General features: G+C 40.8%; 2 protein-coding genes across 3 annotated transcripts in view; both read left to right on the top strand.

Moving 5' to 3' along the window:
- Nucleotides 1-3,200, top strand: part of ARSK (arylsulfatase family member K) — a 50,000-nt gene extending 46,800 nt beyond the window's left edge. The window contains exon 8 of one of the 2 annotated variants that reach the window (XM_517649.7): nucleotides 1,331-3,200. In XM_517649.7, coding sequence (XP_517649.2) covers nucleotides 1,331-1,620 — 290 coding nt within the window. In that variant the 3' untranslated portion in view covers nucleotides 1,621-3,200. The remainder of the gene's footprint in view (nucleotides 1-1,330) is intronic. The other variant, XM_016952996.3, reaches the window with a different exon arrangement.
- Nucleotides 3,201-15,871: 12,671 nt separating this feature from the next.
- GPR150 (G protein-coupled receptor 150) lies at nucleotides 15,872-20,272 on the top strand. The gene has a single exon (XM_016952992.4). It carries the CDS (start codon nucleotides 18,393-18,395, stop codon nucleotides 19,704-19,706), a length of 1,314 nt encoding a protein of 437 aa, XP_016808481.2. The 5' UTR covers nucleotides 15,872-18,392; the 3' UTR covers nucleotides 19,707-20,272.
- The last annotated feature ends 817 nt before the right edge of the window (nucleotides 20,273-21,089 follow it).

Below are 21,089 nucleotides of genomic sequence, written 5' to 3'. Positions count from 1 at the left end.
TTGCTTGTTCATTGGCCATTGTCAAATGAAATTTATGGGAGGCCATTGTTCTGAACTGAGTTCCTACACCAGGCTCAACAGACCACATCAAACCAGAATGGGGTCACTGGCAGTAGGTGCCCCATAATCAAACTGAACTTTAGAGGAAAAAAAAAAAAGAGAATCACAATAACCAATCTGAACCAGCATAAGGAAGTCTCCTCTGTTTTTACTGGACAAAGAAAGTAACACTATAATGACGAATCTGCTTTTTGTTCCATGTTTCTGGGACTTTTTCATCAGCCTTTTTCTGCCTATAAAGCCCACCTCCTCTGCTCAGCTCATCAGAATGCCTTTTCTAAATCTTTAGAGGGGTTGCTGCCCAATTCAGGAATCACTAAATAAAAGCCAATTTGATCTTTAAATTTGTTGAAATTTTGTTTTTTATACCATGTTCTACCAAAAAACTGATGTGACTATCAAAATGTCAGAAGTGGGGAATCAGCCTTTTCTGCACTTTTTAGGGCTTATTGATTTCCCTTTCCTAAAGATGTACCATCTGGAAATTACCTAGCAAAGTCACATATCTCTTCAGGGGCCTCTTGGCTAATGCACTTAAGTAGGCCCATAGAGGTTTTTCCCTCAACATACAGTGTTCATTTACTATCTGAAGTTAATTGTCATAAGATCTCTGACTTGCTGTTTTTCCAGTTAGATTGGTATACTAGTTATATCCCTGTCTTCCCACACCATATCTAAAAAGTATCTTTATGGATCTGAAATATTTATCATTATTTTCTTGCTGGCAGTGATTGAGAAGTTTGTATTTCCATGGCTGTTTGTTCAAATGTACAGTACTGATGAATGTAACTTTCAAAACTCCAAGCATAAGATACTAATATATAAAGAAAACTAGGACTGAGTAAAGTTGCAGGAACATGACTTGTCTATATAAAGAATTTGTAGAAAGTTTGAGGCTGTTAAAATGGTACAGTATAAGCATTACTGTATTCATTTCTGCCTGTCAAAGTAGGCAGGACATCAAAAACAGGAAGAACTTGTTCTAAACCAGCTTACTAATGATAAAAGTTTGACTTTTTCTGGCATTTAAGAAAAGAAAAAAAAAGTGGGATGGCTGGACAATGGTAGGAAGGAGGGAATTTGGGCATGCAACATAGGGTGTTTAACTCCTGGTATGTTATTTTACCATTTATACTGTCCTTCATTTTATTACACTAACAGGAACTGAAAATCTAAAAAAAAAATCTAATATATTACCTGTCATAATGACATTCTAAAAAAATTTTTAGCAGGTCACTATTTTGACACATACTTAATTTTTTTCTTTCAGATCTTTCCTTGGATCCAGATGAATTAACAAATGTTGCTGTAAAATTTCCAGAAATTACTTATTCTTTGGATCAGAAGCTTCGTTCCATTATAAACTACCCTAAAGTTTCTGCTTCTGTCCACCAGTATAATAAAGAGCAGTTTATCAAGTGGAAACAAAGTATAGGACAGAATTATTCAAACGTTATAGCAAATCTTAGGTGGCACCAAGACTGGCAGAAGGAACCAAGCAAGTATGAAAATGCAATCGATCAGTGGCTTAAAACCCATATGAATCCAAGAGCAGTTTGAACAAAAAGTTTAAAAATAGTGTTCTAGAGATACATATAAATATATTACAAGATCATAATTATGTATTTTAAATGAAACAGTTTTAATAATTACCAAGTTTTGGCCGGGCACAGTGGGTCACACCTGTAATCCCAGTACTTTGGGAGGCTGAGGAAGGCAGATCACAAGGTCAAGAGATTGAGACCATCCTGGCCAACATGGTGAAACCCTGTCTCTACTAAAAATACAAAAATTAGCTGGGCACGGTGGTGCACACCTATAGTCTCAGCTACTCACGAGGCTGAGGCAGAAGGATCGCTTGAACCTGGCAGGCAGCAGTGGCAGTGAGCTGAGATTGCGCCACTGTACTCCAGCCTGGCAACAGAGTGAGACTGTGTCGCAAAAAAATAAATAAAAATAAAATAATAATAATTACCAATTTTTCATTATTTTGTAAGAATGTAGTGTATTTTAAGATAAAATGCCAATGATTATAAAATCACATATTTTCAAAAATGGTTATTATTTAGACCTTTGTACAATTTCTAACAATTTAGTGGAAGTATCAAAAGGATTGAAGCAAATACTGTAACAGTTATGTTCCTTTAAATAATAGAGAATATAAAATATTGTAATAATATGTATCATAAAATAGTTGTGTGTGAGCATTTGATGGTGCTTGATGAGTTACTTGTATTTGATGAGACTGTTTGGATGTATTTGATGGGAGTATTTGGAGTATTTAATGGGATGTAAACCCTGGATGTACCTGATTTTGTTACTGTTTTATTTTAATAGGTAATATATATACAGGGTAAAAGCTTCAAATGGTACAAAAGGGTTAACAGTGATCACGAAGTCTCTGTCCTTTCCCTTTTCCCTGCCATCCAGTTCCCCCTCCAAGAAGCAAGTACCGAAACCACCTGCTTACGCATTTTTAGAGATTGGCCACAAATTTATAAACAAATGTATATATTCCTTTCCCCCTACACAAACGGTAACGTACTGCACACATTGTTCTGCATGTTGCTTCTTTTTCCTTTTTTTTTCACTTAACAGTAGATATCTAGAGGTGAAATTACTTAGTCAAGACTATATTTAGCAAAATTACACTAGATACTACAAATTACCTCTAAAGAAGGTATACTAACTGATAATCTCACCATCAATGCATGTCTTCTTATCCTTTGCCAACCTAACAGATAAAAATGTTCTATTTTTATTTTTCTTTTTATGAGTAAGGTAGAGCATATTTTCATGTATTTAACAGCCACTGGAATCTGCTTTACCATGGCCTTTCCTATTTCTATTCTTTGCCTATTTTTCTGTTGGTTGTTGGTCTTTGTTTTGTATTACAGGTGTGCTTTAGATATTAGCTTTTTGTAAGAGATCCTGCAAATATCTTCTTTCCAGTTTGTCATTGTCATTTGTCTTTTGACTTTGTTCTGGTATTTTTTGATATGTAGAAATTTTTATTTTCATGTAAGCAAATTTATGAATCTTTGTACCCCATAAGTATATACAATTATGATTTGTCAATTAAAAATATTAGTACAAAATTTACAGATCTTTGCTTTTGTGGCTTTTGGGATTTTGTATCATATTTAGAATGGCCTTCTCCACTTGTCATTTTTTTTTTTGAGACGGAGTCTCGCTCTGTCACCCAGACTGGAGTGCAATGGCGCAATCCCGGTTTCAAGTGATTCTCCTGCCTCAGCCTCCCGAGTAACTGGATTACAGGCACCCGCCACCACACCCAGCTAATTTTTTGAATTTTTGGTAGAGATGGGGTTTCACCGTGTTAGCCAGGATGGTCTTGATCTCCTGACCTGGTGGTCTGCCCACCTAGGCCTCCCAAAGTGCTGGGATTACAGGCGTGAGCCACTGCGCCCGGCCTCCACTTGTCTCCTTTTATAATTTTATTTTTCACCTTTGGATCTTTGACCCAGCTGGAATGTATTAAACATATTAGAAATCTAACTTTGGTTGTTTTTTTAAATATGCCTACCCATTGATCTTTTATTGAGTAAACTGTCTCTTCTCCCATTCGTAAAAATGTCACTTCATCATATAATACCTTTGGTTGAATACATTATCTTTTCCTCCATTGATTTGCGATGCCATTTTTATCTATACCAAAGTCCCATTTATACTTATGCCATTTCTGAATGTTTTATTTTCCACTGGACCATTCTATTTTCTTTGTTTCTGTTTTGTTTTTTGTGTTTTTGAGACAGGGTCTTGCCTTGTCACTCAGGCTGGAGTGCAGTGGCACAATCACTGCTCACTGCAGCCTCAATCTCATAGGCTCAGGTGATCCTCGCACCTCAGCCTCCCTAGTAGCTGGGACCGCAGGCACGCGCCACAAAACTCAGCTAATTTTTTAAATTTTTATAGAGACAGGGTTTCGCTGCATTGCCCAGACTGGTCTTAAAGTCCTGCACTCAAGCAACCTGACTGCCTCAGCCTCGCAAAGTGCTGGGATTACAGGCATGAGCCACCACACCCAGCCAGACCAGTCTATTTTATTAGTCTGGTAGACAGTATCTAGTAGGACTAGTCCCTTTGCAATAGTTTTCTTTTTTCAGAATTGTCCTTCCTAGCAACTTTTGATTTTTCCATACAAATTTAGAATAAGTTTGTGTAGTAACAAAAATGAAAAGTCCTGTTGGCTTTTAAATGAAATCATTAAATGTATAACCTATTTTAGAGAGAATTTAATTCTTTATGATAGTTATTCTAAATAATTAGTATGTTTTTCCCTTTATTCAAGTCTACTTTTATATCCCTCAGTAGTAGTCTAAGTTTTCTTCATATAGATCAATTTCTCCGGAAAAATTTTTGAAAAGCAGGGACTTTAAAAAATACCCCCCTAGGCTCTACACTACACCAGTTGATTAGAGCTTCTGAGACAGCCTGGGCCTGCTGTGCTATTATTGTTGTCTTGCTGGTCAATCCCTCCAGCCATGATTCTAATATGTAGCCAGAGGTGGGTTTATTTCCAGTTGTTTTATCAGTTATTGTGATTTTAAGTGAATCTTCCTTCCATTATATCCTCTAAGAGAAGATCTTCTTGTTTATATGTGCACTCCATTTCCACATATTTATTTTATGCTGAATCACTTCATAGTGAGTAATAGTTTTTCAAGTGATATATTATTTTCCAAGTAAAAATCTTACCTGCAAATAATTTTACCCAACTTAATACTTCTTCAAACTGTCTTTGAAGTTTTCTTCATGAGTAAGTTCATCTCCTTTATTTATTTGTTTATCGTTCTTCAGTGAATTTATATGAGCTTACCTTTGTAATTATGAATTTCTGAGAAATGATTTTACTTTTGAATATATCTGATTTTTAGTGCATATGTATATACACATGCATACACAAACACACATATTCTGAAGTGAAACCCTTAAAAAGAAAGACTGAGTATTAAGGTTAAAAATAAACTATACAAATCCACCATCCATCTCCTAAATAAGCCTAAAGAACACAAGTAGCTGAAGTATGGGTATATATGCTAATCATAGAGAGAAAAGCAATAACAATAGAAATGTGGTCCTGAAAATAGGCTTGTGAAGATAAATCTACTTCATTCTACCCAAACCCTTTAAGATACACATTCATTGTAAGAATTTACCAAGCATCTGCCATGTTTTAAGCATATGAAGTATAGGATCATAATTAGGTACAGTTGAATATTCAGGACAATATCTAATTCAGAATGGTATCTAACAATCATGAAAACCGAAAATTAAGAAAAACGTACAAAATCAAGACAATTATCTAATGCCAGAATCTGAGAGGAACTGACACTAATTAGAAGCTGGAATGAGAATAACCTTTGGGCTTCCATTTTTACTACCTCCACTACTAACTTCTTGTTCTAATCCACCATGATCTGTGCTTGGAATTTTGCTGTTGACTCTTAAGAGGTCTCCATGAGTCTGTCCTTGGCTTCCTTCAGTCTGTTCTCAACAGCAGCCAGAGTGAGCCTGTCAAAATACAGATCACACCCCTGGATACTCAAAGCTCCCACTGGGTTCCCATCTTTTTCTGTAAAAGCCAGAGTCATTACAATAGCCTATGGGCCCCAAATAATCTGGTAGCATGTTCTCTCTAAGACCGCTTCTCTTCCTATACTCCTACCTGATTTACTGTGCTCCAGCCACATGCATCCCTGTTGCTTTCCAGAAAGACACACCAGGCATGCACCACCAAGACCTCTTTGCACTTGTCAATTTTTTCTGCCTAGAGTGCAGTTCTTCCTTCAGATTTTTTCATGGCTCACTGTTATTTCCTTGAGGTCATGGCTCAAATGTCACCATCTCACAAGGAATTTCCTGCTTTATTTTTCTCCATAGAAATTATTACCATTTAATTTAGTGTGTGTTTTACATAATTAATGTGTTTGAGCTGTCTTTTACCCTTTCTGACAGTACTAGAATAAAAGCTCCAACCAGGCATGGCATTTTGTCCCTTTTCTCCATAAAGTATCTCAAATGCCTAACACATAGTAGAAGCTTAGTAAATACTTGTTGAATTAATTTACTGGGAATTACAGCTTTTCAAATACAACATTAGTTTAGAAAACCAACAAATTTGGGCTGTAGCAGGGTGGGGAGTAAAAGGGAGCAGGCTTTTTTTTTTCTTTTTTTTTGAGACGGAGTCTTGCTGTGTCACCCAGGCTGGAGTGCAGTGGCTCCATCTCAGCTCACTGCAACCTCTGCCTCCTGGGTTCAAGCGATTCTCCTGCCTCAGCCTCCCAAATAGCTGAGACTATAGGCATGTGCCACCACATCCGGCTAATTTTTGTATTTTTAGTAGAGATGAGGTTTCACCATGTTAGCCAGGCTGGTCTTGAACCCCTGACCTCAGGCAATCTGCCAACCTCGGTCTCCCAAAGTGCTGGGATTACAGGCATGAGCCACCAAGCCCAGCCAAGGGAGTAGTTTTCTTAATAAAGCAAAGCCTTCTAGAAACAGTAAATTGTAGCAAAATCTTGCACAAAAGAGCTAACAAATAGACACTATCCCCCTTTGTTTTATCTTTTTAAAATCGACACATAATAATTCTACCTATTGGCCAGGTGCGGTGGCTAACGCCTGTAATCCCAGCACTTTGAGAGGCCAAGGCTGGCAGATCACATGAGGTTGGTAGTTCGAGATCAGCCTGACCAAGCCTCTGCATGTCTTAGTAGAGACATGGAGAAACCCTGTCTCTACTAAAAATACTCTGTCTCTACTAAAAATTAGCCAGGTGTGGTGGCGCATGCCTATAGTCCCAGCTACTCGGGCGGCTGAGCCAGGAGAATCGTTTGAAGCCGGGAGGCAGAGGTTGCCGTGAACCGAGATTGCGCCATTGCACTCCAGCCTGGGCACATCTCAAAATAAATAAGTAAATAAATAAATAAATAAATAAATAAATAAATAAAATAATTATACCTATTTATGGACTACAGTATACTTCTATACATGTATACAAGGTATAATGATCAAATCAGGGTGATCAGCATACCAATTACCTCAAACATTGATCATTTCTTTGTGTACAATCAAAATCTGTTCTATTTGAAAATATATAATAAATTATTGTTAATTACAGTCACTCCATAGTACTATAGAACACTAGAATGTATTCCTCCTATCCTACTGTACTTTTGTATTCGTTAACCAATCTTTAGCTGTTCCTCTCTCCCCTTACCCGTCCCCACCTCTAGTAACCACTGCTCTACTCTCTACCTGCATGAGATCAATGCTTTTTTTCGCTTCTGCTTGTGAGTAAGAACATGCAGTATTTATCTTTCTGTGCCTGGCTCATTTCACTTAACATAATGTTCTTCAGTTTCATCCATGTCGCTGCAAATGATAGAATTTCATTCTTTTTACGGCTAAATAGTATTCCATTGTGTATATATACCACATTTGCTTTATCCATTCATCTGTTGATGGACACAGGTTGATTCCATACCTTGGCTATTGTGAATAGTGCTGCAGTAAACATGGGGTGCATGTATCCCTTTAATGTACTGATTTCCTTTCCTTTGGATATTTACCTAATAGTGGCGTTGCTGGATCATGATAGTTCTATTTTTAGTTTTTTGAGGAACGATTTTACTGTTTTCCATAATGGCTGAACTAATTGACGTTCCCACCAACAGTGTAAGAGTTCCCCTTTCTCCTCATCCTGCTAGCATTTGTTATTTTTTGTCCTTTTGATAATAACCAAAATGACATAATAACTGGAGTGAGATTACACCTCATTGTGATTTTATCTTTTTCTATTAAAAAAAGGCTAGATACTAAATATTTTAGGCTTTGTGAGCCATACGGTCTCTTTCACAACTACTCATCTCTACCGCTGAAGTGTGAAAGCAGCAAGACAATATGTAAACAAATGAGCGTGGCTATGTTCCAACATAGCTTTGTTTACAAAAATGCAGGATTTGCCTTGTGGGCCATGGTTTGCTCAATGCTGGGCTAGAATAGTTTGCAACCTTGCTGCAAATTGGAATCACCTGAGGATGTTTAAAAACTATTATTGCCTGGCTCCTACCCCAGGCTGCAGGAGTTTTAAAGCTTCCCAGCCTGTAATCCCAGAACTTTGGGAGGCTGAGGCAGGCAGATCACCTGAGGTCAGGAGTTCAAGACTAGCCTGGCCAACATGGTGAAACCCCGTCTCTACTAAAAATACAAAAATTAGCCGGGCGTGGTGGCGCGTGCCTGTAATCCCAGCTACTCGGGAGACTGAGGCAGAAGAATCCCTTGAACTAGGAGGCAGAGGTTGCAGTGAGCTGAGATCACGCCACTGCACTCCAGCCTGGGTGACAGAAAAAAAGGCTCAAAAAAAAAAAAAAAAAAAAGCTTCCCAGGTGATTCTAATGTGCAGCAAAATCTGGGAACCACTAGTCTGGAACCTTGTTATTCAAACTACCATCCTCAGGAAAGAAGCATCCATATCGACTAGGAGCTTTATCTTGTTTTGGTTTTTGTTTTTTAATGGATTTTGTATTCTTTCTACTGTTTGTGGTTTTTCAATTTATTAGACCCAGGATATCCTCGTAAAAACTACTAGAATGGATGGAATTTGTTAAATGGCTGCATATACAAAAATCAAAGGTCAGGCGCGGTGGCTCATGCCTATAATTCCAGCATTTTGGGAGGGTGAGGTGGGGGGATCACCTGAGGTCAACACTTCAAGACCAGCCTGGCCAACATTGTGAAACCCCATCTCTACTAAAAATACAAACAATTAGCTGGGTGTGGTGGCGGGCGCCCGTAATCCCAGCTACTTGGGAGCCTGAGGCAAGAGAATCATTTGAGGCAGAGGTTGCAGTGAGCCAAGATCACACCACTGCACTCCAGCCTGAGCAACAAGAGCGATATGTTGACTCAACATATATCTATAAGAGGAATCACTAGGTAAAAACAGAAATTAGAGAAAATATTACATTCATGTTATCCTATACATATTTATTTGTTTACTTATTTATTTATTTTTGGTACACGATCTTACTTTGTCACCCAGGTTTGGAGTGCAGTGGTGCGAACATGGCTCACTCACTGCAGTCTCAACCTCCTGGGCTCAAGTGATCTTCCTGCCTCAGCCCCCTGAGTAGCTGGGACCACAGGTGTGCACCACCATGCCCGGCTAATTTTTAAGTTTTTTCTAGAGATGAGGGTCTCACCATGTTGGTCAGGCTGGAAAATACTTTACATTTTAATGAGAGGTATACCTAGATTTTTAAAACTATAAACTTCTATTGAAGTATATAAACAAAATATGAATATGCAATGACAGCATGTTCTTGGATGGGAAGATCTAATCTCAAAATATCACTTCCCCAAAATTAATGTATAAATTTTGTGCAATCCTGATTTTATTCCAGAAAAGAGATATTTTTGTTTGATTTTTTTAATTGAATGAAATGGTCTTATAGTTTTTATGGAAAAAATAATGTCTGAAATAAGTAATAAAATTATGGGAAAATAATATCGAGGTGGGATTAATATTACTGGCTATTAAAACATACTATAAACCACTGAATTAAACTAAGAACTTGGTAATGAGGGGCCATGAAGCAAAAAAGAGATGACTCAACACAAACTAGGTAGAAGAAGCTCATGTGGAAAGCAGACCATCTAGACCCATGTGAGAACTATTATCCCCCTTCTACACTGGCCATACTCATTTGTGTGTGTATACATATATATTGTTTACAATTATGTATGTATTATTTACAATTATGTATATTAAACTTTCATTAGGTAGAATTTTTACCGCCAAAAAAATTTTTTTGGAGGCAGCGTCTCACTCTGTCACCCCAGCTAGAGTGCAGTGGTGCAATCATAGCCCATTGCAGCCTTCAATCTCCCAGGCTCAAGCAATCCTTCCACCTTAGTCTCCGAAGTAGCCAGGAGTATAGGTGTGTGCCACCGTGCCTGACTAATTTTTTTATTTTTCAGAGACAGGGTCTCCCTATGTTGCCCAAGCTTGTCTCAAACTCCAGGACTCAAGCAATCCTCCTGTCTCAGCCTCCCAAAGTGCTCAGGCTACAGGCGTGAGGCACAGAGCCTGGCCTAACCCAATTTTTTTTTTTAATTTTAACATTAAAAAGCTGAGTCTTAAAAAATTCTTGGGTCAAAAAATTATAATTATATGCTATTTTAAAAGTAATAAAAATGAGAAAATTTAGATCAGTCATTCAGGATGGCATGGCTACAGACAAAAATAAGAACATTTAGAAAAATATATGATACAACCAAAACTATACTCAGAATAATATTCTTAGCCTTAAACTTCGTATTATTGAAGGAAATTTAAAAACTCTTCAATGTTAAAAGTTAGAAAAAATATGCATAAATTTTGCAATATTTACGGTGAAGTTTTGATATCCTTAAATAATGGTTTGAGAATTGTATTTCCACTTAGGCTAGACAAAGATGCAAGGGAATACTGCTCCCATGTTAACAACAACAACCAAAAGAAAAAAATAAAGCCAGAAAATCTACAAAATCAAAACTTTTCTTGAGCCTATCAGAGAAAGGAGATTGCCAGGCAACAGGTGAACTGAATTCGAAAAGGTGGCAAGCACCTCCAAGGACAGGTGAGACCTCTGACAGAACACGGGAGGAAAAACTCACAGCCAAAAAAGTGGGTAAAAAAGCAACTGATATTTTGACATATACTTAAAGGCCAAATGCATGTGAAAATAACAGTAGAAACTCTGGGAACCCCCCACACACGGTGTGCCCACTGACTAACCAGCTTGCTTTCATGGACTTAATATGGTACTTAAAGAGAAAGACTAGGGGCAGAGCAGAAGACCTGATGGAGCCCCCTTAGTGGGATGGGTGTACAGACAGAGAGTGGCTGCCTCTTGAGGACAAGCACAAAACCCAGGACTTTTTGTCATACAAAGCAAAACACATCTGCCACTGGGGCAGGATCAGAAAACACTCTCACCCCCAGTCCTCAGCAAAAGGTCAGCTGTCACTGGGGAGGGGTAGATTACAGCGAAAGCTATCACTGCTAGGCAAGATGGAGAAACCTATTCATGCCCAGAATCTTTGTTACAAAGCAAAGGTTTCTCACAAAAGGGACAGAACCAAGAAATTTGCTCTTGGAAGTTACAAGGCAGAATTCAGCTGCCATAGAGGGAAGGGACAGGATTATGGAGAAACTCCCACACTTGAGGCTCAGGCCCCCAGGGCCTGAATAAGACAAAGGTTGGAACAGGAAGGCCAAGAAAACCACCCTGCCCCCATCATGGGCAGCAAACAGCACAGAACTTCTGGGAGAGGGGCCAAAGTCTGGAGAGAAACATCCCCGTCCCCTCCCCCACTCTGGTGGCCAAGTGTGAAGGGCCAGCTGAAAGTTGAGGATGGAGCAGAAACACTGAGAAAAACCTTCTGCCATTCCAGGCCTCATAGGAAACTCAAGATGTCAGTGTGGAGGAATATGAAGTCAATAGTATAATAATGATAACTGTAGTAACAACAAAATCTAAACCTAGCTCAACTACTGATTAGATTTACCACCCTAGTAGCCTGATGGGTGAAGAGGCATGGCCATTTTCAGAAGTAAACACTATTTACATCAGTCACTCTTATTCTTTTATATATAATGTCTGGCATTCAGTAAAACTTACAAGGCAAAAGAGTTAAAAAGAAAAAAAAAAAAGAAGCCAATTTTCAAGAGATAAAGCAGTAAACAGAACCAGACTGAGAGATGGCCCAGAGGTTGAAACTGTCAAAGTAACTGTAAAAATGCTATGATTAATATGTTAAAGGATTTAGTGGAAAATGTGGACCACATGCACGAACATATACAGAATTTCAGCAGAGATGGAAATGATTCAAAAAAGAATAAATTGGATACACTAGACATGAAAAACATGTTATTATGGATGAGGAATTCCTTCAATTGCCTTATCAGCAGACTAGAGATAGAAGAAAGAATTAGTAAACTTGACTACAGGTTAGAATAGAAAATTTTCAAAATAAAATCCTGAATTTCAAAAGGTGGCAAGCCCCTCTGAGGAGAGCTGGAACAGAGAGGGGAAAAAAGAGAAAAAGAAAAAGTGGAGAAAAATAGAGCATCCAAGAGCTGTGGGACAGTATGAAATGGCATAATATACATGTAATTCAAGTCACAGACGGAGAATAGAAAGAGATAAAATGTCGGAAGAAATAATTGAAAAGATAATTGCTGAGAATTTTCCAAAATTAATAAAAGACAACAAATCATCAACCTAAATGTTTAGAGAAGCCCAAGCAGAATATATACAAAGGGCTACGCCCAGTGGCTCATGCCTGTAATCCCAACATTTTGAGAGGCCAAGGCGGGTGGATCACCTGAGGTCAAGAGTTTGAGATCAGCCTGGCCAACATGGTGAAAACCCATCTCTAATAAAAATACAAAAATTAGATGGGCATGGTGGTGCATGACTGTAGTCCCAGCTACTTGGGAGGCTGAGGCATGGGAATCACTTGAACCCAGCAGGCAGAGGTTGCAGTGAGGCAAGATAAGAGGAAAATCTTGAATGCAACCACAGTAAAAAAGAAACACTCCAAAAAAAGAAACCAGCCAGGCACGGTGGCTCATGCCTGTAATCTCAGCACTTTAGGAGGCATACCCGGGCAGATCACCTGAGGCCAGGAGTTCGAGACCAGCCTGGCCGCGTGTGGCACTCACCTGTAATCCCAGCTACTTGGGAGGCTGAGGCATGAGAATCATTTGAACCCGGGCGGCAGAGGTTGCAGCGAGCCAAGATTGCACCACTGCACTCCAGCCTGGGCGACAGAGCAAGACTCTGTCTCAAACAAATAAACAAACAAAAAGATAAGAATTACATCATTACAAAGATGAGCAAAATGTATCAAGCACTATGCAAACTAGAAGACAATGGTGCAACTTCTTTCAAGTACTGAAAGAAAAACTCATCATAGAATCCTATATGCCCAGCAAAAGTATCTTTCAAAAATGTAGGTAAAATAAAAACTTTATAAGACAAAAAAAAAAAAAAAAAGAAAACTAAGAGAATGTGTTGCCAGCAGATCTGAACTATAAGAAATGTTAAAGCACATTCTTTAAGCAGAAGGAATATGATCCCAAATGAGAAACTGCATCTACACAAAGGGAGAAACTGGAAAACTCATACAATGATGGTGGGAAGGGCCCAGTCTCTATGGAAAACAGCTTGGCAGTTCCTCAAAAAGTTAAACATGAAATTCACATATGACTCAGCAATTTCACTCCTAGGAATATACTCTAGAGAACTGAAACAGGCATTCGCAGAAAAACTTGTACACAAATATTCATAACAGAATTGTTCACTATAATGAAAACAACCAAAATGGAAACAGCCTAAAATAGAAACAACCCAAATATCCATCAGCTGATGAATGGATAAACAAAATTTGGTGTATCCACATAATGAAATATTATTTAGCCATAAATAATGAAATACTGTTACATACTACAATGTGGATGAAACTTAAAAACATTATTCAAAGCAAAAGAAACCAAAAACAAAAGGCTACATTATGTGATTGCATTTCTATGAAATGTCAAGAATAACCAAATCCATAGAGTCAAAGGAGACTAGTGGTTTCTAGGTGCTGGAAGAGGAAAATAATGTGTACGGGTTTATTCTGGGAATGATTTAAAAGTTCTGGAATTAGATAGTGGCAGTGGTTGCACAAACTTGTAAATATACTAAAAAGCACTGAATTGTATACTTTAAAATTCTAGATTTTATGATATATAAAGTATATCTCAATTTTTAAAATGAAGAAATAATGAAGTGTTTTCATCTATGAGAATGACAAACACTGATGATGCTCATATTGTTGGGGCTATGGGGAAAAAGACACATACATTGCTTGCGTCCCTTGTTGAGAATAACTCAGTACTATATGTTATAATGCATTAAAAATGCACGTGCTCAGCCTCAGCAATTCCAATGACAGGATTTTATCATAAGGGAATAATTGAATGCATGTGCTAGGATGTAGGTGAACAGATGTTCTTCACAGGATTATTTATAAAGTGAAAATGAGAAAAACTTTTGTCTAAAAATAGGGGGCTATTTAAATAATTGTAATCCATTCAACATTAAACAGATAATTATATCATATTATCACTGACATGGGAAGTGATCCAAATACAATCTTAGGTGAAATGAAAGCAGGATATAAAATGTTGTATGCAGTGTAATCTATTTCTGTAATACACAGATCTAGTCATTATAGCCTGAAATATATATCACTGAGTATTAACAACAGTTTTTTTTGAGCAGTATGTTAAGTGTTTTTTGTATGTGAATATGCATTGTCTAATTTTTCTGCAATTAATATGTACTGCTTATTTAATTAAAAACTACTGAGTTTTCAAAACATATATGCCAAACTTAATATCATCTATATTGAGACAACATCTATATTGAGACAAAGTGGCATTATGCACCCCAGAAATGATACACTTTTGACAGTATTACCTATGTAATGTTCCTGCCAGAAAAGTCAAATCCAAATTTAATTATGTGGAAACAAATACAATTTTAAGGATATTCTGCTAAACATGTGTCATGGACTCTTCAAATGCCAGCATCCCAAAAAGAAAAAGACAGGCTGGGAGGCTATTTAGGTAAAGGCCACTAAATAAGTATTACAATTAAATATAATTCATTATCTTTGATTATGCCCAGCACATTAGATAAAAATAAACCTATAGAAAAACATTTTTGTAAAATTGGTTAGAAAAAAGAGAATAATAACAAGCTTCTAGAAAGAAAAAAACAATGATCATATCTAAGCAAAACATGAATCAGATGGCTTCAGTCTTCTCAACACAAACACTCAGAAGCCAGAAAGGGAATGGAGCAATGCCTTCAAAATTCAGAAGGAAAAGATTTTCAAAAATAGGATTCCAAACCCAGCCAAATAATCAGTTAGGCAATAGGGTAGAATATAGAAATTTTCAGACATGTGGGATCCCAAATAGTTACCTTCTCTCAAGAAGTCACTGAAAGGTGCTTTCTTCCCAAGCAAGAAAATAAACCAGGAAAGAAAAAAATCCATTAAATCAGAAAACAAGAGAACCAGCATGAGATAAGTGAAAGGAATCCCTAGGACGATGCTGACGTGAGATGCCAGGATGGCCGCTGGCCCAGAGGGCAACATGTCCAGACAGAATCTGCATGACTCAAATAAGGAGTACAATGAGGTCTCTTACCACTTAGTTCTCAGGCTTTGTACAACCTTGTAAACCTTATGAAATATTAGATGATGTGTTCTACCAAAAAGGAAGAAATCAAGGAGAAAGACCAGAGATCCAAGAAACAGGAACTGCAACCCAAGAGAAAGGCAGAAAGTTTCAATGACGACAACAAATGGAGGTCCGCAGATGGTAGTTATGCAGTAGGCCTTGGGAGAAATTAGCCCAAATAAGAGAAAAATGAAAGTCTCTGGTAAAGAGGTTTCCGTGAAAAAAAATTGGAGCTGCTATATTACGTTTTGAAACTGACCTTGTGGAAATTGCATGGGGGGACTATTTGAGGGTACAGGAAGAATTAGCTATGATAACAATGAAAAGTAAGAAAAGGCAATTATTAACTTTAAAAATAACAAAAAATAATATTCACAATATACAACTCAACTGTGAATATTTTTGTTTCATAATAATATAAACACCAAATATAAGTCTAACCCAAAATTACAGTATTGTTCTAATGGTACGGGAAATGGAAATAGTGACAGAGGTGCGAGAGATAAGTCTTTAATAAGAAGTTAACAGATAATATATCAATTTGTTAAATCAATGAATAGCATTACATATATATTATTTACTATTATGAATTAAGTCAATGCCAGAAGAAAGAGCAAACAGAGTCCAAATTGGTTCCCTCTAGAAAGAGGGGATAAAGAAGTGGAGATGTATGGGACAGGGAACTCTTTATGTTATCAGCCTTCTAGTTCCATTTGACTTTCAAAACTATGTGCATTGTATAATTTTAATAAGAATTAGTTTAGGCCAGGCCCAGTGGCTCATGCCTGTAATCCCAACACTTTGGGAGGCCAAGGTGGGCAGATTCTTGAGCCCAGGAGTTTAAAACTAGCCTGGGCAACATGGCGAAACTTAGCCTCTACAAAAAATACAAAACTTAGCTGGGTGTGGTGGTGTCTGCCTACAGTCCCAGCTAGTTGGGAGGCTGAGGTGAGAGAATCACCTGAGCCCAGGAAGTCGAGGCTGCAGTGAGCTATGATCATGCCACTTCACTCCAGCCTGGGCAACAGAGTGAGACCCTGTCTCAAAAAGGGGGAAAAAAAAAAAAAGAATTTGTTGAAAATCAATGTTTTATCAGATCTTACTAAAGTTCTGTGAAATTTCACTATAGTCATTTTGAAATGCTAATATATAAGAGCATTTCAACAAATTTGAGACAAATGATAGACTATCTTGAGAAACACTGAAATGATATTGGCTAGGAAAATCACTGAATGATGAACATTGCTCAGAGAAGGCTCCCTGGAAGAAGTGCATTATAAACTGGGATGATGTGTGTGCATAGAAAAAGGCCTTGGATAAAAAGTTCTAAAGGGAGAGTATGAAAATCAAACCAGGATTTTAGATTTTTCCAAGGCTATCACTCTAGCTTTCTTAAATGTCCCACCAGGAACACTTATTCCTATGTCTCCATAGAGCTTCCTTGGGCTCCTCTGGACAATACTGGCATAGTATAAAAGGAATTTTTTCTTAGGTGATGGATTTATAGTCAAGGCAGGCATTTATGCTCGAAGGTATCTGAAAAGCATCGTATATCCACTAATTCATCAACTCAACACATACCCACTGATAACTACAACCTGTCAGACCAGAGCGAGGCACCACAGAGATGATGATGAAAATAACCAAGGTTTCTGGCCAAAGGACAACAGCTTGGGAAATGGGATTCCTACAGCAGCTGGCAGGACTATCATGGAACCCACCAAATCTTCCTAGGCCATGAATCTTAAAGTTCCAAATGTTTCCTCAGACAGGGAATGTGAACCCCAGACAACACTCATACCTCCCTGGCCCCCAGGCCAGGAAGTACAGGAAATTCTACTTTCACCATGATTAACGTGGAGGGTGCATAAAAAGACAAATTGATGCTTCCAACAGGGAAACTAAAATGTGTTTGTGAGGAGACAAGGCTAAAATGAAAGCAGCAACATTTAATCTAAACCATTTCCTGTGACTTGGATTTCTTTTTTAAAAAAATTGGCCGCCTTATCACTTTCTTAGTCACCTTTTCTCTAGGCTTATTGGAGGCGTAGCCCCTCCTAGCAACTTCCCATCTGCTGGAAAACAGAATCAAGAGAATGAGGAGTGTGATGACGCATCCTTCACTGGGTGAAAATATTAGGAGAAAAGCAATAAATGCACTACCATTTGCATAAAACCTATTAATGCCCTCTTCAGACTAATGAAATGAATTTTACATCACCAAGAAAGCAGCTGTGACCCACTGCTCCTAGTAATGAGAAGTATTTGGAACGATCTGCAACACCGCCACTCCTAAAAGCAACATCATTGACTTTAGTACCCTCTAATTAAAATACTTTCATTCTTGGACAGAGAAGACACATCTTGATCAAAATTCAGCTAATAGGTCTCCTCTTTGCTCAAAACGCTGTTAGGTTTCTTGTGTTCCTGTTTTTCTCATGCTCGTGCAGATCCATGGCATTTCAAACCTTTAAAATAAAAACTAATGTCTTTTCTATTTTTTTCCTACTGGCAATCACATTGGGGTGGTGGGGGCGTGTGGTACAATCTCAGTCAAGAGGTCCTCTCTTGTGTGGGTGCTGGCATAACACTGGCCGTATACAATGGCCAAGCAAAGCGACATTCTGTCCTGCTGTGCTTTACACGTAAATAGAGAATGGATGAGGTTCTCATAGCCCAGGGGTCCGCGGCTTCCGCGAGGGTAGCGTCGGGGGCCGCTGCAGAGATTGGAAGAGTACCCGCCGGGAATGGGAGGGAAGACGCGGGGAAGGTGGAGAATAGGAATCATGTGTGTTCCTCGAGTGTACAACCCACATTTGAGTGACAAATCACGAGGACATTCGACAAAAACAACTAAGCGCAAAGCCGCCCGAATCCATCTCCCTCTCTGTGCGTGTGCCTTTTCAACTAACTTTGGGAACTCGTATAGACCCAGCGTCGCTCCCCGCGCCGCCTCGCCTCCACTTTGGTTTCCCGCGTCCTGCCCGCCCTCTTCGGTGCCTCCTCTTCCTCCGGGGCAAGGATGGAGGATCTCTTTAGCCCCTCAATTCTGCCGCCGGCGCCCAACCTTTCCGTGCCCATCTTGCTGGGCTGGGGTCTCAACCTGACCTTGGGGCAAGGAGCCCCTGCCTCTGGGCCGCCCAGCCGCCGCGTCCGCCTGGTGTTCCTGGGGGTCATCCTGGTGGTGGCGGTGGCAGGCAACACCACAGTGCTGTGCCGCCTGTGCGGCGGCGGCGGGCCCTGGGCGGGCCCCAAGCGTCGCAAGATGGACTTCCTGCTGGTGCAGCTGGCCCTGGCGGACCTGTACGCGTGCGGGGGCACGGCGCTGTCAGAGCTGGCCTGGGAACTGCTGGGCGAGCCCCGCGCGGCCACGGGGGACCTGGCGTGCCGCTTCCTGCAGCTGCTGCAGGCATCCGGGCGGGGCGCCTCGGCCCACCTCGTGGTGCTCATCGCCCTCGAGCGCCGGCGCGCGGTGCGTCGTCCGCACGGCCGGCCGCTGCCCGCGCGTGCCCTCGCCGCCCTGGGCTGGCTGCTGGCACTGCTGCTGGCGCTGCCCCCGGCCTTCGTGGTGCGCGGGGACTCCCCCTCGCCGCTGCCGCCGCCGCCGCCGCCGCCGCCGCCAACGTCCCTGCAGCCAGGCGCGCCCCCGGCCGCCCGCGCCTGGCCGGGGGAGCGTCGCTGCCACGGGATCTTCGCGCCCCTGCCGCGCTGGCACCTGCAGGTCTACGCGTTCTACGAGGCCGTCGCGGGCTTCGCCGCGCCTGTTACGGTCCTGGGCGTCGCTTGCGGCCACCTACTCTCCGTCTGGTGGCGGCACCGGCCGCAGGCCCCCGCGGCTGCAGCGCCCTGGTCGGCGAGCCCAGGTCGAGCCCCTGCGCCCAGCGCGCTGCCCCGCGCCAAGGTGCAGAGCCTGAAGATGAGCCTGCTGCTGGCGCTGCTGTTCGTGGGCTGCGAGCTGCCCTACTTTGCCGCCCGGCTGGCGGCCGCGTGGTCGTCCGGGCCCGCGGGAGACTGGGAGGGAGAGGGCCTGTCGGCGGCGCTGCGCCTGGTGGCGATGGCCAACAGCGCTCTCAATCCCTTCGTCTACCTCTTCTTCCAGGCGGGCGACTGCCGGCTCCGGCGACAGCTGCGGAAGCGGCTGGGCTCTCTGTGCTGCGCGCCGCAGGGAGGCGCGGAGGACGAGGAGGGGCCCCGGGGCCACCAGGCGCTCTACCGCCAACGCTGGCCCCACCCTCATTATCACCATGCTCGGCGGGAACCGCTGGACGAGGGCGGCTTGCGCCCACCCCCTCCGCGCCCCAGACCCCTGCCCTGCTCCTGCGAAAGTGCCTTCTAGGTGCTTGGTGGTCAGAGACGGGTCATCTGTCGCTAAGGCGCAACCTCCAGGGAACTCGAGGCCTGCCAGGGTCTGTCCAGATCACAAGGGGCAGGAGAGTCTGTGAGAGAGTGACACTGAAGTTGTCCCCTTCCTCCACTCTCCTATTCCCTTCTCATGTTTACATTTCCCTACGCATTTCCAGTTTCTCTTCTTCCCTACAGTTCCTCTCGTATCTCCCCATTTGGAGACAGCGAGCCACTGGAAAGTTGTAAAAACAAAAACAGTTATTTTTGCAGTTTTCTTTCACGCGTTTATAGTGCTCTGGATAATGCCATTTATTTTTGCTGAATTACCCAACTTTCAGTATTTGCTGTGTTATCATCTGTATTTACTTATTTTGAATCGTGCTTAAATCAAATGTACCTTCAGCACCTGCAAGTTTGCCTTTTCTTTCCAGGAGGAAAATCCCCACGTTGCTCTCCCTGGGGAGTCTGAGAATTATACCAGTGCTGTCAGAAATGTAATCATGCTGTCATTTCAGAGCCACAGAGTATTTATAAAATAAAAACCTTTCCCACGGAGCATTTGGGACTTTTTTTTTTTTTTTTAACATAGTAATGTATTTTCTCAGAAGAAAATCAGCGTGGCCTTTATTTCCAGTCTAGTTTCCACTTCAACAGAAGCTGAGGTTGTAGGAAGGAAACAAAAGCTTGACTTGGTGTCTTTCAAATATACTTGGTTTCTGTTGGAAATCGTCCCTGTGCCCCCAGCAGCCTCTAAAGGTGTAAGCTGTGCCCAGATGGAGCCTCTCCATACAAAGTCCCCAGCAAACCAGAGAAAGGAAGCTTCAAGGTGGTGCATATGGGTGGGGCTCAGTGTCCCAGATGGAGCCTCAAAGAGATTTGCAGCTAGGAAGGAAGTCAAAACCTCAGAATGCTGCATGTGTATATAAAACTCCCTTGTTAAAAAAATGAATTCAATGCCTGTTGGTGTGGATAGCTGAGAACAAGGTCAAGAGCGGATTTGATCAGTAACCTCTTCCTCTCAACTGTTCTTGGTTCTAGACAGAAGTGGCAGCACTTATGAACAATATATCCATGGGTTTATCAGTGATTTTTGTATGAGGATCTAAAGCTTTCCATTATAGTGTTTCTTGTTCATGCACAAATGCAGGCCTAAGATGCAGAAAGGGGAAATGATTGTTTAAAGCTCTTTGTAGAGCCAATGCTGAGGGCTGTTTTGTTCACTAATATATTCCAAATGCTTAAACAATGCTTGACATGTAGTAGGCTCTCAATATATATTTGTTGAGTAATTCATCATGTGAGTTAGAGATAGAACAAATAAAAGATATACGAAAGAAAATCTTCACTAAGCTTTCTTTACCTTCCTCCAAAATTT

This window comes from Pan troglodytes, chromosome 4 (genome assembly GCF_028858775.2).
Source record: "Pan troglodytes isolate AG18354 chromosome 4, NHGRI_mPanTro3-v2.0_pri, whole genome shotgun sequence".
Classification (NCBI taxonomy): domain Eukaryota; kingdom Metazoa; phylum Chordata; class Mammalia; order Primates; family Hominidae; genus Pan; species Pan troglodytes.
This window is presented reverse-complemented; position numbering and strand designations above follow the sequence as displayed.